Raw genomic sequence first — 18,289 nt, 5'->3', positions numbered from 1 at the left:
TTGGGAGGGGGGACATTGCAGGCGGCGCGGTTAGCGCTCTAGTGTGCACGCGCTCGGCGAGCATAAAGGCAGGCAACACACAGGTGAGCACCCTTAACATCTAAGACCAAAAACGCTAGGAGAGCTTTGTACTTGCTGCTACCCTGCTGTTGGCTGTAGAATTTAATTCGTTTTTAACATCCCCGTTTTTGTCCATTTCTTTGTTTTTTATTTACTCGTTTTCCCTGGTTTTAATTAGGGCCACTCGCAGACCCGCATTGCTGCCACCTTACCCCCACTCTAATTTCTGGAAAAATCACCGCGTTTTAGCGGGTCCCTGCCCACTGTCTCGTTTGGTGGCCATCTTGGGAGGGGGGACATTGCAGGCGGCGCGGTTAGCGCTCTAGTGTGCACGCGCTCGGCGAGCATAAAGGCAGGCAACACACAGGTGAGCACCCTTAACATCTAAGACCAAAAACGCTAGGAGAGCTTTGTACTTGCTGCTACCCTGCTGTTGGCTGTAGAATTTAATTCGTTTTTAACATCCCCGTTTTTGTCCATTTCTTTGTTTTTTATTTACTCGTTTTCCCTGATTTTAATTAGGGCCACTCGCAGACCCGCATTGCTGCCACCTTACCCCCACTCTAATTTCTGGAAAAATCACCGCGTTTTAGCGGGTCCCTGCCCACTGTCTCGTTTGGTGGCCATCTTGGGAGGGGGGACATTGCAGGCGGCGCGGTTAGCGCTCTAGTGTGCACGCGCTCGGCGAGCATAAAGGCAGGCAACACACAGGTGAGCACCCTTAACATCTAAGACCAAAAACGCTAGGAGAGCTTTGTACTTGCTGCTACCCTGCTGTTGGCTGTAGAATTTAATTCGTTTTTAACATCCCCGTTTTTGTCCATTTCTTTGTTTTTTATTTACTCGTTTTCCCTGGTTTTAATTAGGGCCACTCGCAGACGCGCATTGCTGCCACCTTACCCCCACTCTAATTTCTGGAAAAATAACCGCGTTTTAGCGGGTCCCTGCCCACTGTCTCGTTTGGTGGCCATCTTGGGAGGGGGACATTGCAGGCGGCGCGGTTAGCGCTCTAGTGTGCACGCGCTCGGCGAGCATAAAGGCAGGCAACACACAGGTGAGCACCGTTGACATCTAAGACCAAAAACGCTAGGAGAGCTTTGTACTTGCTGCTACCCTGCTGTTGGCTGTAGAATTTAATTCGTTTTTAACATCCCCGTTTTTGTCCATTTCTTTGTTTTTTATTTACTCGTTTTCCCTGGTTTTAATTAGGGCCACTCGCAGACCCGCATTGCTGCCACCTTACCCCCACTCTAATTTCTGGAAAAATCACCGCGTTTTAGCGGGTCCCTGCCCACTGTCTCGTTTGGTGGCCATCTTGGGAGGGGGGACATTGCAGGCGGCGCGGTTAGCGCTCTAGTGTGCACGCGCTCGGCGAGCATAAAGGCAGGCAACACACAGGTGAGCACCCTTAACATCTAAGACCAAAAACGCTAGGAGAGCTTTGTACTTGCTGCTACCCTGCTGTTGGCTGTAGAATTTAATTCGTTTTTAACATCCCCGTTTTTGTCCATTTCTTTGTTTTTTATTTACTCGTTTTCCCTGGTTTTAATTAGGGCCACTCGCAGACCCGCATTGCTGCCACCTTACCCCCACTCTAATTTCTGGAAAAATCACCGCGTTTTAGCGGGTCCCTGCCCACTGTCTCGTTTGGTGGCCATCTTGGGAGGGGGGACATTGCAGGCGGCGCGGTTAGCGCTCTAGTGTGCACGCGCTCGGCGAGCATAAAGGCAGGCAACACACAGGTGAGCACCCTTAACATCTAAGACCAAAAACGCTAGGAGAGCTTTGTACTTGCTGCTACCCTGCTGTTGGCTGTAGAATTTAATTCGTTTTTAACATCCCCGTTTTTGTCCATTTCTTTGTTTTTTATTTACTCGTTTTCCCTGGTTTTAATTAGGGCCACTCGCAGACCCGCATTGCTGCCACCTTACCCCCACTCTAATTTCTGGAAAAATCACCGCGTTTTAGCGGGTCCCTGCCCACTGTCTCGTTTGGTGGCCATCTTGGGAGGGGGGACATTGCAGGCGGCGCGGTTAGCGCTCTAGTGTGCACGCGCTCGGCGAGCATAAAGGCAGGCAACACACAGGTGAGCACCCTTAACATCTAAGACCAAAAACGCTAGGAGAGCTTTGTACTTGCTGCTACCCTGCTGTTGGCTGTAGAATTTAATTCGTTTTTAACATCCCCGTTTTTGTCCATTTCTTTGTTTTTTATTTACTCGTTTTCCCTGGTTTTAATTAGGGCCACTCGCAGACCCGCATTGCTGCCACCTTACCCCCACTCTAATTTCTGGAAAAATCACCGCGTTTTAGCGGGTCCCTGCCCACTGTCTCGTTTGGTGGCCATCTTGGGAGGGGGGACATTGCAGGCGGCGCGGTTAGCGCTCTAGTGTGCACGCGCTCGGCGAGCATAAAGGCAGGCAACACACAGGTGAGCACCCTTAACATCTAAGACCAAAAACGCTAGGAGAGCTTTGTACTTGCTGCTACCCTGCTGTTGGCTGTAGAATTTAATTCGTTTTTAACATCCCCGTTTTTGTCCATTTCTTTGTTTTTTATTTACTCGTTTTCCCTGATTTTAATTAGGGCCACTCGCAGACCCGCATTGCTGCCACCTTACCCCCACTCTAATTTCTGGAAAAATCACCGCGTTTTAGCGGGTCCCTGCCCACTGTCTCGTTTGGTGGCCATCTTGGGAGGGGGGACATTGCAGGCGGCGCGGTTAGCGCTCTAGTGTGCACGCGCTCGGCGAGCATAAAGGCAGGCAACACACAGGTGAGCACCCTTAACATCTAAGACCAAAAACGCTAGGAGAGCTTTGTACTTGCTGCTACCCTGCTGTTGGCTGTAGAATTTAATTCGTTTTTAACATCCCCGTTTTTGTCCATTTCTTTGTTTTTTATTTACTCGTTTTCCCTGGTTTTAATTAGGGCCACTCGCAGACGCGCATTGCTGCCACCTTACCCCCACTCTAATTTCTGGAAAAATAACCGCGTTTTAGCGGGTCCCTGCCCACTGTCTCGTTTGGTGGCCATCTTGGGAGGGGGACATTGCAGGCGGCGCGGTTAGCGCTCTAGTGTGCACGCGCTCGGCGAGCATAAAGGCAGGCAACACACAGGTGAGCACCGTTGACATCTAAGACCAAAAACGCTAGGAGAGCTTTGTACTTGCTGCTACCCTGCTGTTGGCTGTAGAATTTAATTCGTTTTTAACATCCCCGTTTTTGTCCATTTCTTTGTTTTTTATTTACTCGTTTTCCCTGGTTTTAATTAGGGCCACTCGCAGACGCGCATTGCTGCCACCTTACCCCCACTCTAATTTCTGGAAAAATAACCGCGTTTTAGCGGGTCCCTGCCCACTGTCTCGTTTGGTGGCCATCTTGGGAGGGGGACATTGCAGGCGGCGCGGTTAGCGCTCTAGTGTGCACGCGCTCGGCGAGCATAAAGGCAGGCAACACACAGGTGAGCACCCTTAACATCTAAGACCAAAAACGCTAGGAGAGCTTTGTACTTGCTGCTACCCTGCTGTTGGCTGTAGAATTTAATTCGTTTTTAACATCCCCGTTTTTGTCCATTTCTTTGTTTTTTATTTACTCGTTTTCCCTGGTTTTAATTAGGGCCACTCGCAGACCCGCATTGCTGCCACCTTACCCCCACTCTAATTTCTGGAAAAATCACCACGTTTTAGCGGGTCCCTGCCCACTGTCTCGTTTGGTGGCCATCTTGGGAGGGGGGACATTGCAGGCGGCGCGGTTAGCGCTCTAGTGTGCACGCGCTCGGCGAACATAAAGCCAGCCATGCTGACGCGCAGCGTCATCACGCAGCGTCATCGCCGGACTATCGCCGGAGTTTCGCCAGAGTCAAGCCCGTCTGTGCCCGTCCGGGACCAGACGGGCCCAGGGCACGCCACTCTGCTCAACCCTACTAGACCTCTGGCCCCCTCGTTCAGGTATTCACGGGACTCTCTGCTGTCGCTACGCGCGCCTAAACATCCCAGTTGCTGGTATTATTGGGCTGAGGGTACTGCATTCAAACATTGTCTTGGGTGTCGCCCGTATAATATCTGTATGAATCATGATTCACTTACTATGGCTCTGCTTAATTGCAGATCATTGCCTTGTCACACCATGGAAATTCACTCCCTTCTTTTGGACCACAATTTGGATGCCTTGTTCCTGACGGAAACGTGGTTGACCGAGTGTTCTGGTCCCGACATTGTCAACGCTCTCCCTCCGGGATACCTCATTTTTCATCTGGATAGGCCGGATGGGAGCGGCGGTGGAGTGGCCATTGTGTATAGAGACACATTCGTATGCAAAGCAGTGGACTGCGGCATTAACAACTCTGAAAGTTGTCAATTTTCCCTTTGTATATCCTCTACTGTCTCCATCTCCGGCCTCCTTGTGTATCGGCCTCCCGCTACGCTGGGGAATTTTATAGATTCTCTCATTGAGGCTGTTATTCCACTGGCTGCTGCCTTGTCCAACTTTGTTATTCTTGGGGATTTCAACCTTCATTTTGATGACCCCAATGATTTAGTAGCAAGAGATTTATTAAGCTCGCTTGGTGCGCTGGATTTACATCTTGCTAATGTGGGAGCTACTCATAATAGAGGCCATCAGCTTGATGCGGTTCTTGCCAATTCTGCGAACCTGCAAGCTCTCCAGATGTTGGTTCTCCCCTGGACGGATCACCATCTCATTCCGTTTAGCTGGCTGCTGGGGAACCGGAGAGACCCCGCACCTAGACAACATACTGTAGAACGACTCTGGTCGAAGCTGCCGGTGGACAGTTGGGCGGAAGAGCTAGCTAGAACTTGCCCTTACCCTGTAGATGACCCCAATATCGCTGATCAGCATTTGGGCGATTGGCTAACTAACTCTTTGGACTTACTGATTCCTAATAAAAGGAGGCTTGTCAGGGAGAGAAGAACTGGCTCTGCCTCCTGGTATACCCCCAAACTTAGGAGTTTCAGAACCTCTTGTAAAAGGCTTGAACGTGCTTGGAGGAGAGAACAGACGGAAGAAAGCCGGGCCAACTATAAAAGAGAGATGAGGAAATACAAAAGTGCACTGAAGGATGCTAAAAAGAACTTCTTTAGCGATAGGATTGAGAGGGCAAGTAATTCTTCAGGAGAATCGTTCAAAATTTTTAAGGAACTTCTGAAAGCCCCGGTCCCGCCAGTCGTGCATGATAATCCTAAAGAAAAATGTGAGGAACTGGCTAGTTTCTTCCACTCTAAAATAGAGAAAATATTATCCTCCTTGCCCGCTATCCCTCAAATCCCTGAGCCGGCTGCTAGCCCAATAAGGTGTCCGATTGAGCTAGCTTCCTTTGGCCCCTTCTCGGAAGAGGAGGTTATAAAAGTCCTGTTAGAGATGAAGAGTGGATCTCCGAGTGATCCAGTGCCCATAAAATACCTTAAGCTTGTGGCTAACACTTTGTCTACCCCGCTGACTGACCTCATGAATCTCTCACTCTCTCATGGCAAAGTGCCCCAGAGATGGAAAAAGGCAGTGGTAAAAGCCTTATTAAAAAAACCAAGATTGGATCCATCCAACTTGACCAACTTCAGGCCAATTTCACTTTTGCCTGGGTTTTCAAAAGTTGCAGAGAAGCTGGTTAACCGTCAGCTCTCTTACCATCTAGAGTCCAACCACCTGTTGGGTGACTCCCAGACTGGTTTCCGCCCCGGCCAGGGAACAGACACAGCCTTGCTGGCAGTAGTGGAGGAAGCAAGGAGCACTCTGGATACAGGAGGGCCAGTGGCAGTGATCCTCCTGGACTTGAGTGCTGCCTTTGATACCGTGAGTCATCAGGTGCTCCTCCAACGTCTGTCAGAGGTAGGCGTCTCAGGGACGGCCCTGAAATGGTTGAGATCTTTTCTCTCCAACCGTTTCTACCAAGTCTGGGAAGGAGCAGAGCAGTCTGCCCTATTCCCTCTTCAATGTGGAGTCCCGCAGGGCTCATCGCTGAGCCCTACTTTATTTAACATATATATGACTCCACTTGAAAGAGTGGTCGCCCCTTCTGGGGTGAAGATCATCAGCTACGCTGATGATACTCAGCTGGTGGTGGGCCTCACTCAGTTGGCGGAACAACCTGAGGTGTTACACGACTGCCTTGCTAATGTCTATCGATGGATGTCTAACTCTGCCCTAAAGCTTAATGGAGGAAAAACCGAGCTTATGCTCCTGGGTAATTCCAGTCCCTCCATCATTGCGAGCAGTTGGCCCCGGTCTCTTGGTGATCCACCATCTCCCAAGAAGGAGATCAAGTCCTTGGGAGTATGGTTGGAGGAAGATCTGTCCTTCAGGACCCACGCCAGGAAGACCGCGGGGGTTTGCTTTGGTCTGCTGAGGTCAGCCCGAAAGGTGTTACCACTGCTTCCTGATCCAGCAAAGAAGCTTTTGATACGTGGTTTAATCCTATCGAGGCTCGACTATGGGAATGCGCTGTTTCTTGGTGCTCCCGAAGCGACCTTTAAAACCCTCCAACAGGTGCAAAACGCAGCTGCGAGAGTCCTTATGGATGTTCCCAGAAGGCAGTCTGCCGCCCGGCCCTCAAAACACTCCACTGGCTCCCCGTGAAGGAGCGGGTGAAATTTAAAGCGCTATGCACGGCCCACAAAATTTTGCATGGCAAAGGCCCCCCCATCCTTTCTAAAATGGCCCGTCCTTACAAGCCCCCACGCCTTTTGCGCTCAACCAAAAACATCTTCTGCAGTCAGCGAGAGTAAGGAGAGCTCGTTCTGGGGGCAGGCGTTTCTCTGTACAGGTGGCGACTCTTTGGAACTCTTTGCCCCTTAAGATTCGCTCAGAGCCCAAGATCCTACTATTTAGGAAACTTCTTAAGACCTATTTGTTTCCACAGGAGTGATTAATTGAGTCTCTCCTTCTGGTCTGTTTGCGCCGGGATGCCCCCGGGTAAGCTGAGCGCGTTACAAATTTCATATTAATATTATTAGGTGGAGTGGCGCTGCAGGGGCTCTTAGAAGGGGTAAAACATCAGCGAAGCCTCTTTAATATGCACACGGGCTTTTAAAGACCTGTGAAGTGCTGGGTGCGGCTGTGTGTGCCCGGGAGCTGTCTGAGCCGGGGCTGCAACTCATGAGGGGGGGGCTGGGGGGGGGGCTGCAGCCCTTTGATTTTAATGGGTGTTGTGCGCCTGGACACATGACATCAAAATGGGCTTCTCTACAACTGGTTCTGTCTGGGAGAAGTTAGAGGCCAGCCTTGCTGCTGCCTTCCCTTTGTTATTTGCATTGGGCGGGGTCCCCGCCTCATTTTTTTTATATGAGTGTTTATAAAAACAGATAGGGGCCGATTCACAGACAAAATCTTAAACATACTACTTTTGGTATTCACAGAAGGCATTTAGTAGTAGTAAAGTTCGGATGTTGTCTTAAGTTAGCATTTTGTCTTATGTTAAACTTAAATTTAAGTTTGTCCTACATTTTGGTTTTAAGACAAAATCCCAATTTAAGACACAATCCTAACTTTGCTGCTACTAAATGCCTTCTGTGAATACCAAAAGGAGTACATTTCGGATTTTGTCTCGGATTAGTTCTGTGAATCGGCCCCATAGTCCTGCATTCAGTGCTTATATTGTTTAATTACCGTGGGCAAACATTTCTCCTTGTTAAGCCTCCTCATGGGCTGTTGTGTGGGAAAACCCGCCGCAGCGCCCACGGGACGCCTCCTTGACGCAGACTGAGGCGAGTCTCACTCCATATCTATGAGGCCGTGCGAAGCCTCGGAGGGGGGCTTTGCGTCGCCTCTTAGATACGATTGAGAGGCCGGCGCCACCAGAGCTTGAAATAATGTGACTCTCCGGCGGTGTGGGCCTCAGATCAATGAGGGTCCCTGTGTGTTAGCGATCGCAGACTAGGGGCGATGCCTCCATCGGTGCACTCGAGCGTGGCTCGCTCTAAGGCCCCCCTAGTCGTAACTTCAAGGGGTGCACTGCACAGTCTGTGTATTTAATCCACAAGTGTCTGCTCTGTGCTTCCGCTGCACCTCTCATTGCATGTTAGTGACGTATTGTAACTTGTGTACGTGGTCCCTTTCTGGGGTTCACAACTCTTTCTTTCTTGGAATGGTTGACTCGACCCTATGTCATTTCAGGGGAGGAACAAAAGAGGGGAGACTCCCATACAGGCTGGCAAGGCAGTCTCTCACTTTCTAAAACAAAAATATTATTTTATCTCCTGTATGCAGCAAAGAAAACAAAACAACATTGTCAATACTTTGTAGCAGTATTTTGGATTTATCCTGGGAAGTAACACCAATTGCCCAAGTTGTCAGTCAATCTTGCTATGTTACATATTTTGTTTTCTGTAGCGCGGTTTTCCATCTTCCGTTGCTGTTGATACTGATATGTTTGTTTTCAGATTTCAAGCAGATTGGTCCAATGAAATATTGTGTTACTTCTGGTGATTAAAAAATTAACATTTATTCCTCTCTGTTTCAGGCAAGAAAGGCAAAGGCAAGGAATAACGCCAGGAGCCTGTGACGACCCCCCTCTCGCCCGCCGTCACCCCCGCAGGATGTGCAGCCCTCCTTTCCTGGTTTTGCACCCAGCCATACCACCCCACCTGTGCACCCATACCCCTCCTCAAACTTTCAGCACACTCCTACACCCTTCCCCTGAGCCCAGTCCCTCTTACAACAGTGATTCCCTCACACTGTACCCACTGTCCTGCCCCCTCCGCAGCCCTCGTCGCCACCCTGAGGTAGCGTGCTGAAGCTCCATTCTTGTGGAGGAAGGCATGCGCCTCGGTCACTGAACCATCCACTCACCAGCTCTGAATCCTAGCACTCGAGGCAGGGTGGGTGAGCTTCCTGACCATGGCAGTGCCCGCTTCTCCGCATTTATTGAGTGATGAGGCTCTGTGTGTATGATGGCTGGGACCACTGCCCCCCCCCCCCTATGCAGAGGGGTCTGAGGAGTGTGTGTATGGCACTGACCTGCCCCCACAGTCCATACGTGGTCTGTGTCGCCATGACGTACATGATCTGTGTTTCTATGACATACATGGTCTGTGTCGCTATGACATGGTCGGTGTCCCTATGACAAATGTGGTCTGTGCCGCTATGCCGCTTCAGGCCTTGGCGGGTTCGGTCACTCTTGTATTAAATGTATAGACGTTCTTCATTCCCCGGAGCTGGGATTACAGCACTGCGTTGACACACGGGTGTGACATCATCAGCATCACCAACCATTGCAGAGGTGTGATTAAATAGATTCTGCCTCTGATTGGTTACCCCTTTCTTTCTCATCTGCATTCCTTTGACTTTAGTATCTCTACCCCATGCCCTCTCATCACAGTGCCCAGCCCTTCCATCATTCTCACTCCTCCACCATCTTTCCCGGGCCATCACTCTTCCTCATTTGCCATCACTCCCCCTTGTCAGTCCCTCAAATCTTCCATCAGTGCTCCATGGCTAATTAATCCGTGCTCTTTTACTTTTCCTGGTCTTCGTTTGATTCTTTTTCCTATTTCATCCTATGTTCTGTCCCTTCCGTCACAGCACCCCCTCCCCGGCATTCCCACCCGCTTCTTAATTCTGTGCTCTTAATCTTCACCTCTTTACTCTCCTCTCCTTTTCCTGCACCCCACTCCCGGTGATCCATCCCTTCTTATTCTTTCTTTGACTTTACCAACTTCTGCTTAACCTCTTCTGTAACTAATTCTCTCCTGTCATTCTGTTTTCCTCGTCCGCCATCTTTCCCACTCTCACTTCCTCCGCTCTCAAACTCTTACTCCATCCCCTCCCCTTTCCCGCATGTTTCTAACCCTTCTAACTCCACCCTGCTTCCCTCTAACTTCAACCTGCTTCCCTCGTTCAGCTGGGTGCTTTTCTCCTTTCGCAAAGTTTCTTGCACTTGTTACTTCACCCTGTTTCCCTTTTTCAGCAAGGTACTTTTCTCCAATTCAGTCCATATTTCCCCCTTTTGATTTGATATAACTGCCTCTTTTCTCTCAAGTCTCTCACCCTGATGTCTTTCTGTCCTACCTTACCTGTCACTTTCTCGGCTCCACTCTTTTCAAAACCAACCCCATTTTACCTTCAATTCCTGTCTCTCTCACATTTGTACATTCAGTGCACCCATTACCCCTTGTGTGATATTTCCTCTACTGACACCAAACTGACCTTTTTAAAATGTGTCTTTTCCAATAAAATACTGTAAAAAAATACCCTTTCCATAGTATCCATGTGCTGGAATGTGTTTGTTGTAGTTCTCAGACCTTCTCAGTCTGTTGTTCGAACCCAGACATTGACTTAATTTGTACTCACACACAATGACGTAAACACATTTTTGCTTTATTGTTTCTTTCAGTGGTTTACACAATAATCATTTAAAAATACTAGGCATTCTGAGGAATGCATTGCCATGTGTCTTTGAGGCCTGGGGGGAGGTGCTTGTATTTTTTGGTGGGGGCTGCGCTATAGGGGACACCGGCTGTGGAGGTGAGGGTCTCCATGATTTGGTCATAAATGCGTTGGTTCCTGGACATATTATGTATGCTGCATATGTGTATATTGTTAAAGGTAAGTAACTTTATTTCATAATAGATAGTTAGAGGACACCTCCTGCTAAAAAGGGAAACTGAATGCAATGTATAAATGCCCCACATGTTTCACAGGAAGGCTACGAGTGGTTATATAGAAAACTTTTGGCCTTTTGTCAGGTGGGAGAACTTCCTCTGTCCCTCATGTCTGCAGGCTGTCACTACACATAGGCCCTTAGTCACGGGGATTTGATGTAGGACAGCACAGCAAATAACCTCACTGTGCCGCCCCACACCAAGTGAAAGGGCACAAATGCACCATATTTATGAAATATGGTGAGATCCTATTCTTTCTTCCTTCACTGGCGCCATTTTGCTGCTTAGTGGCCACGCAGGACCTTGCACAATGGTGCACGGGTTCCTGTGTTGACGGCAGGATTGTTACTGTGCAGGAGGACACACCTTCTTGCACAAAAACATTCCTAGGAGGCATTTCCCTCTTTCTGTGTGTGCTGAAAATGTAACACACATGAAAAGAGGAAAAAACAAGGAGATATATGGATGTTTTTCCTTGTTACGCCTCACCTCGGGAGGTGTAAGGATTTGGCGCTTTTATGACCTTGTAATTCTGGGGAAGCGTCACAATCCATGAGTGTTGCTTGGGAACATCCAACACAGCGCCCATGGAACACCTCCTAGGCGCTGAGGACGTCAACGCAGTGATTGGCCCCGCCTTACCTTACTCCACATCTGTGAGGCCGCGCAAAGACACGCCGGTTGACTTTTCGTCACCTCATAGGTATGAGTTTGTAATCTGCACCGCTGGAGACCCACAAAAGGTGATACTGCGGTGGCAAAGGGGGCCGCAAATAAGCCCCCTGGTTCACAAGTGAAGAACTCAGCAAGGGGTGTGCTTGAAACCATTTGGGGGTGTTTGTGAGAAGGGAACAGGGCCCAGAACCACTATTCTCATGTAGTCGCACCATTATCGGGCAAGTGTGCAAAAGCAAAGTCCAGTTCACTCCATAGAAAGGAAGCAGCCAGCAAAGACACAGGAGTCAACACCTCGGCAAGTGCTGTGAAGCGAGACTGGTCGGGGTAAAGCTTACTCAAACCCAATAACCTTGGAATCAACATCTGGAGACACTGGTCACACTGGGGGGCGTTGTCTGCCTATAGTCACCATCAGCAGAGGTGATATTGACTGCAAAATAAAAATCTTCATGTGTTCATCGTTTTTTCAGATTCAAACAGTAAATGGAAGAATAATGCACAACATATGAATGTAGAAAGTTTCAAAACTATTGTTATAGGTAAATAAGTTTATTTTCATTGTCTGTCAATATGTTGTGTTTATATAGCATGTACAGATGTTTTAGAGGACAGGGCACTTCAGAATGGCAAAGTCCAGATTCCCAGTTTCAGGCGTCTGGTGTAGTTTCTTAGCTCGAGACAACATTGGCTAAAAATTGGGAATTTGGCAGAGGGGTCCCTAAAGGGACCCTCGCACAAGCTGAGCTGCACTTAATAATCATTTTACCGGGTCTGAGAAAACATGCCCAGAAAATGGACTCTACTTGGCGTAGTGCTGAAAGGAGGAACTACCTTCACCCCCACACCTACTCACCCACTCTTGGGGTCAGGTGAGTACAGAGAAGGAATCTCAGGCCCCTTGCACCGCTGTTGCGTCACTTTTAATATGGGAGAAAGTTTGTTTCCGAGTGGTTGTACCTATGCTTTCTGAGAGTCGACTAGGCAGGATGTATCGTGTGTGTTGTGTGTTTTTTATGAGTTCCTCCCAAAATCATAGTTTTCTAAATTTATGAGGGAAAAATACCAGAATGCAGAGGGGGGTGGGCTAAGGAGCTGGGACTGGCTTGGCTAAAGGTGCTAAACAAACCTGAGCCACTCCCTAAACTTTTGGCCCAGGTAAGTAACTTGCGCTTTTCACTTCACAAGCCTTGGTCGCCTAGTTGCCCCGTAGCAGGTGTGTATCCGCCTCCGGTGTGCATGTGTCTCTGGGTGGGCTGGTGGCAGTGTGATGGCGGAATAGCTAGCTGCTGTCACTAGCTGGACTTTCCTGTAGCACACTGTGTTGTTCTATTTGTTCTGCACACAGAGGGGAGCCAGCAGGGGGCGGTCTGATATATATCTAGCTACACTGAACGCTGCATGCTTAGGGCTGCTATAGTAAACATGACAAGGGAAGCAAGGAAACATATACAGAGCTGTGGGTTCCAGGAGCAGTTGGCACTGCACAGGCTGCCTTAGCCATAGCACAGCAGTAGGCCAGCCTCGGGACGCAGCGGAGCCCATGGCTCGACCAGGGCCTCGTGACACGGCTAGGCTGTGGTGCTCGGTCACAGCATAATGCCTGTGCTGGGAGAGGACGCCCCAGAGTAGTAGGCTTTGAGTGTGTAAGGACACCAAGACATCACAAGTTCTGTGATGGGGCATTAGCACAAAGCCTGTTGCACTGTGCCTGCATGCACGTGTGCATGGTCAAATGTACACTCTCCAAGGCCTGAAGCTGAACTACAGCACAAGGCCTGGTGTGTGAGGTCAGCGGCTCAGCACAAGGCCTGGTGTGTGAGGCCAGCGGCACAGCACAAGGCCTGGTGTGCCAGCGGCACAGCACAAGGCCTGGTGTGTGAGGCCAGCGGCACAGCACAAGACCTGGTGTGTGAGGCCAGCGGCACAGCACAAGGCCTGGTGTGTGAGGACAGCGGCACAGCACAAGGCCTGGTGTGTGAGGCCAGCGGCACAGCATAAGGCCTGGTGTGTGAGGCCAGCGGCACCACACAAGGCCTGGTGTGTGAGGCCAGCTGCACAGCACAAGGCCTGGTGTGTGAGGCCAGCGGCACAGCACAAGGCCTGGTGTGTGAGGCCAGCTTCACAGCACAAGGCCTGGTGTGTGAGGTCAGTGGCACAGCACAAGGCCTGGTGTGTGAGGCCAGCGGCACAGCACAAGGCCTGGTGTGTGAGGCCAGCTGCACAGCACAAGGCCTGGTGTGTGAGGCCAGCGGCACAGCACAAGGCCTGGTGTGTGAGGCCAGCGGCACAGCACAAGGCCTGGTGTGTGAGGCCAGCTTCACAGCACAAGGCCTGGTGTGTGAGGCCAGTGGCACAGCACAAGGCCTGGTGTGTGAGGCCAGCGGCACAGCACAAGGCCTGGTGTGTGAGGCCAGCTGCACAGCACAAGGCCTGGTGTGTGAGGCCAGCGGCACAGCACAAGGCCTGGTGTGTGAGGCCAGCGGCACAGCACAAGACCTGGTGTGTGAGGCCAGCGGCACAGCACAAGGCCTGGTGTGTGAGGCCAGCGGCACAGCACAAGGCCTGGTGTGTGAGGCCAGCGGCACAGCATAAGGCCTGGTGTGTGAGGCCAGCGGCACAGCACAAGGCCTGGTGTGTGAGGCCAGCTGCACAGCACAAGGCCTGGTGTGTGAGGCCAGCGGCACAGCACAAGGCCTGGTGTGTGAGGCCAGTGGCACAGCACAAGGCCTGGTGTGTGAGGCCAGCGGCACAGCACAAGGCCTGGTGTGTGAGGCCAGCGGCACAGCACAAGGCCTGGTGTGTGAGGCCAGCAGCACAGGACAAGCCCTGGTGTGTGAGGCCAGCGGCACAGGACAAGCCCTGGTGTGTGAGGCCAGCTGCACAGTACAAGGCCTGGTGTGTGAGTCCAGCGGCACAGCACAAGCCCTGGTGCGTGAGGCCAGCGGCACAGCACAAGGCCTGGTGTGTGAGGCCAGCTGCACAGCACAAGGCCTGGTGTGTGAGGCCAGCTGCACAGCACAAGGCCTGGTGTGTGAGGCCAGCGGCACAGCACAAGGCCTGGTGTGTGAGGCCAGTGGCACAGCACAAGGCCTGGTGTGTGAGGCCAGCGGCACAGCACAAGGCCTGGTGTGTGAGGCCAGCGGCACAGCACAAGGCCTGGTGTGTGAGGCCAGCGGCACAGGACAAGCCCTGGTGTGTGAGGCCAGCGGCACAGGACAAGCCCTGGTGTGTGAGGCCAGCTGCACAGTACAAGGCCTGGTGTGTGAGTCCAGCGGCACAGCACAAGCCCTGGTGCGTGAGGCCAGCGGCACAGCACAAGGCCTGGTGCGTGAGGCCAGCTGCACAGCACAAGGCCTGGTGTGTGAGGCCAGCGGCACAGCACAAGGCCTGGTGTGTGAGGCCAGCTGCACAGCACAAGGCCTGGTGTGTGAGGCCAGCGGCACAGCACAAGGCCTGGTGTGTGAGGCCAGCGGCACAGCACAAGGCCTGGTGTGTGAGGCCAGCGGCACAGCACAAGGCCTGGTGTGTGAGGCCAGCGGCACAGCACAAGGCCTGGTGTGTGAGGCCAGCTGCAGAGCACAAAGCCTGCCTGGGTCCCCTCTCCATCCCACCTCTAGGAGCTCAGCCTGGCATGAACTCTGGAGCAGAGGGCGTCACTCAACCTTCATTGGGACCCATTGGAAGTGGGTCTGGCTGAAATATCCATCTCTTCAAACTTGCTGGTGACCCCTCTTACTCAAGGGCAGCCTCGGAGCTCTTGTTGACCTATGGTGACAGTTACACACAGGAGACTCCATCGTCTGTTGAAGTTTAACTTCCCAAAGCAGGGACTGACATCTCTCACACATTCACCCCCCTGAGATGAGTTCCTTTCTAACTTCACATTGCCAGCACTATCCCCTCAGAGGTTGTTCAGCCAGGCATAGGTCCTGAATGCCAGGCTGCAGTCAGCATCCCTCGCTCGTTGTTTGGCACTTTCATTGAAGCACTCGGGCACCTGTGCCAAGGAAGGCACTGTCCTGCCGCGCGTTGGCATGAGTGGAAATGTTCATCGATGCCCAGGAGTCGTGAGGTGAAGGGCCTGGCAGCCTTTGAACAGTATTTAGAATGTGGCATTGGTCACTTCTTCCAAAGGGTGCATGTGAAATGTCTGCAGATCTTCTGAGAAGATGATGGGTGAACCATTTGACATCTTCTTTTGACAGTTCGTGGGGGCCAGGCCAAGGCCATCTGTTGCATGCAAGACCACAGGGTGGTCAGGAGGACAGAGGGCGGGGTTCAGAACACAAGACCACAGGGTGGTCAGGAGGAGTGGGGTTCAGAACACAAGACCACAGGGTGGTCAGGAGGAGTGGGGTTCAGAACACAAGACCACAGGGTGGTCAGGAGGAGTGGGGTTCAGAACACAAGACCACAGGGTGGTCAGGAGGAGTGGGGTTCAGAACACAAGACCACAGGGTGGTCAGGAGGAATGGGGTTCAGAACACAAGGCCTGGTCACTTGATCTGTTCCTGGCTCATGTCCTTAGTGTGGGTTCCCAAACTTTGAAAGCTGGGGGCGAAGGGAAGACTAAGACACCTCTAGAGAAGGGCTTTTAGGGTTCTAGGCCCAGGAGCATATTGGGTAACTTTGGGTGGACCACTTCCAGGCGGGGAAGCACATGCGCGTATGGGTGTGAGTCCTTGCACCAGACCTGTAGCCATCGTCTTTCAATGAGCAGGTCATGGGGCTGCTACTACCAAGGAGGAGCTCTCGACGGCACCTTCGGTGCGCACCCTACAGTCGGGGGGTAGAATGAGGGCAGCGCATTCCCAAACTCTACTGCGCAGAAGTCTTTACTGCCTGGCAATAAAGGGTTAATCCTCACTAGTCTCTTCCCATGGACTCCAGAACTCATTGACAAAGCATCTGCAGGAACATGGAGAGCTCAAGAGGTCGCTCCACTTCCCTCCATCTCACTGCCCTCGCCCTTTAAGCCAAACTGAAGACTTGGTAGTCACAAAGGGGCGCAGGGCTTTGCGATGTGGCCGTCCTTGGCTTATCTGGCTGTGCGAACGTTCCTGTAGTGGCACATGAGCAGATGTTTGAAGGTCTTCTTGAAGGTGGCGTTGCAGAGGGCATAGCAGGCCGGGTTGACGGTGCTGTTGACGTAGCAGAGCCAGTAGCCGAGTGACCACACCGTTTCGGGCACGCAGGTCTGGCAGAAGGTGTTGATCAGGACCATGACGTTGTATGGTGTCCAGGTGATGATGAAGGCCAGCAGGATGGCGAAGATGGTCCGGGTCACCTTCTTCTCCCTGGCGGCTATCTGGCGTTTCTTCCGCACCTGGTTGCGGGCAATGCTAGCAAACTTGCGGGCCACGTTGCCTGGGCCGGTGTTTGGAAGTGCGTTGGTACCTGTGGCATCTGCTGGCACAATCTCGATGGCGGTGACGCACTCGCTGCCTGATTGCTTAGTAACTATCTTAATCTTGGACCACTTGGATGCTGGGTTCAGGCGCGGGTGGGTCGGGCTCTGCTTGGGTGGTGGCGGCTGGCTGTCCTCCAGGGCCTTCTCCTTGGTGTTGTGTGTGATGCTGACTGTGCTGGACTCGTTGGAGGTCTCCTTCTCCTCGGTCTGTCCGGCAGCCTCTTCCTCGGCCAAGGGCTTCTCCTCCACGTTACCATTCCCTACCTCCTCTGGGACATCTGCGGCCCTCTTCGGAGAGTTGTGGTTCTTCTTTTTGCCCAAAGAGGTCTTAAGGAAAGAGAACGGCTTGGACTTCTTTGAAGATTTCATCTCCGGGTGGTTCCTTCTGACCCGGCTCTTGCTGGCCAGAGAGATGTGAATGTACAACACAGTCATGATGACCACGGGCAGGTAAAAGGCGGCGATGGCAGTGCCGAACGTCACAGCTGGGTTGGAGAGAAACTGGATGTAGCAAGTGCCATCAGGCACTGTCCTCTTGCCCACAATGAACTGCCAGAAGAGTATAGCGGGGGCCCAGAGCACGAAGGAGAGTATCCAGGCTGCGGCTATCATCAGCCCTGCCATCTTGGTTGTCCGCCTTGCTGGATAGGTCAGCGGCTTGGTGACACAAAAGTAGCGGTCAAAGCTTATGATAAGAAGGTTCATAACAGATGCATTGCTGACCACGTAGTCCAAAGCCAGCCAGAGGTCGCAGACCACAGGTCCTAGTGGCCAGTACCCCTTGATGATGTAGACAGAGTACAGGTTCATTGAAAAGACCCCGATAATGAGGTCCGCGCAGGCCAAGCTGAACAGGAAGTAGTTGTTGACGGTCTGGAGCTGCCTGTTGACCTTGATGGACAGCATGACCAGGATGTTGCCCACCACCGTGACCAGGCTGAGGGAGCCTGTGATGGTGGCGATGAAGACGAGCTCAAGAGTCTTGTACTGGTCCGAAGGCTCCTGGACGGACACCTCAGTTGCATTCTTGACACCAGTGATGTTGTCTTCAGTCTGGTTCTCCATCTTCACCTGCCAGTGCTGGGCTGAGATGTTCTGCAGCGGATCTGTGGAGAAAGACAGAGAGGGTCAGTAGCTGAGCCAATAAAAATATCAGTTTTATCTACGTCACATTCTGGAACAGTTAGTGATTGGTTGCCTGTGTAACCTTCAGTCGCACCAGGCACATTCTGTGTTTGTTTGCAATCTGCATGGGTCACATTCTGTAGCTGCATAATTCTGCATTGGTTGCAAGTGTGCAGTTGGCATAGGTCACATTATGCAATGGTCACAGTTTGCGTGGCACAACCAGTATCGGACATGCCCTTCATTGGTCACAACCTGCACAGGTCACATTCTATTTCACTGCAATGTGCATCTTGTGCAGTTGGCATAGGTCACATTATGCATTGGTCACAGTTTGCCTTTGTCACAGTCTGTATCAACCACATTCTACATCGGTCACAATCTGCAGTAGTCACATACTGCAAGG

At 51.6% G+C, this 18,289-nt stretch overlaps 2 protein-coding genes across 2 annotated transcripts in view; one reads left to right on the top strand and one right to left on the bottom strand.

Moving 5' to 3' along the window:
* The window catches only part of MDK (midkine), a 112,043-nt gene extending 102,171 nt beyond the window's left edge, over positions 1-9,872 (top strand). Inside the window, exon 5 of the mRNA XM_086949973.1 lies at positions 8,531-9,872. Coding sequence (XP_086806099.1) covers positions 8,531-8,556 — 26 coding nt within the window. The 3' untranslated portion in view covers positions 8,557-9,872. The remainder of the gene's footprint in view (positions 1-8,530) is intronic.
* A 5,053-nt stretch (positions 9,873-14,925) lies between these two features.
* On the bottom strand, positions 14,926-17,861 carry CHRM4 (cholinergic receptor muscarinic 4). The gene has a single exon (XM_086949974.1). It carries the CDS (start codon positions 17,821-17,823, stop codon positions 16,387-16,389), a length of 1,437 nt encoding a protein of 478 aa, XP_086806100.1. The 5' UTR covers positions 17,824-17,861; the 3' UTR covers positions 14,926-16,386.
* Between the last annotated feature and the right edge of the window lie 428 nt (positions 17,862-18,289).

The sequence above is a fragment of the Lissotriton vulgaris genome, unplaced genomic scaffold (assembly GCF_964263255.1).
Source record: "Lissotriton vulgaris unplaced genomic scaffold, aLisVul1.2 SCAFFOLD_741, whole genome shotgun sequence".
Lineage (NCBI taxonomy): Eukaryota > Metazoa > Chordata > Amphibia > Caudata > Salamandridae > Lissotriton > Lissotriton vulgaris.
Note: the sequence above shows the minus strand (reverse complement) of the source record. Positions and strands in the feature narration are given on the sequence as shown.

Coding starts and splice junctions, on each gene's coding strand:
- CHRM4 (XM_086949974.1), bottom strand. CDS start 17,823: ATGGAGAACCAGACTGAAGACAACATCACTGGTGTCAAGAATGCAACT.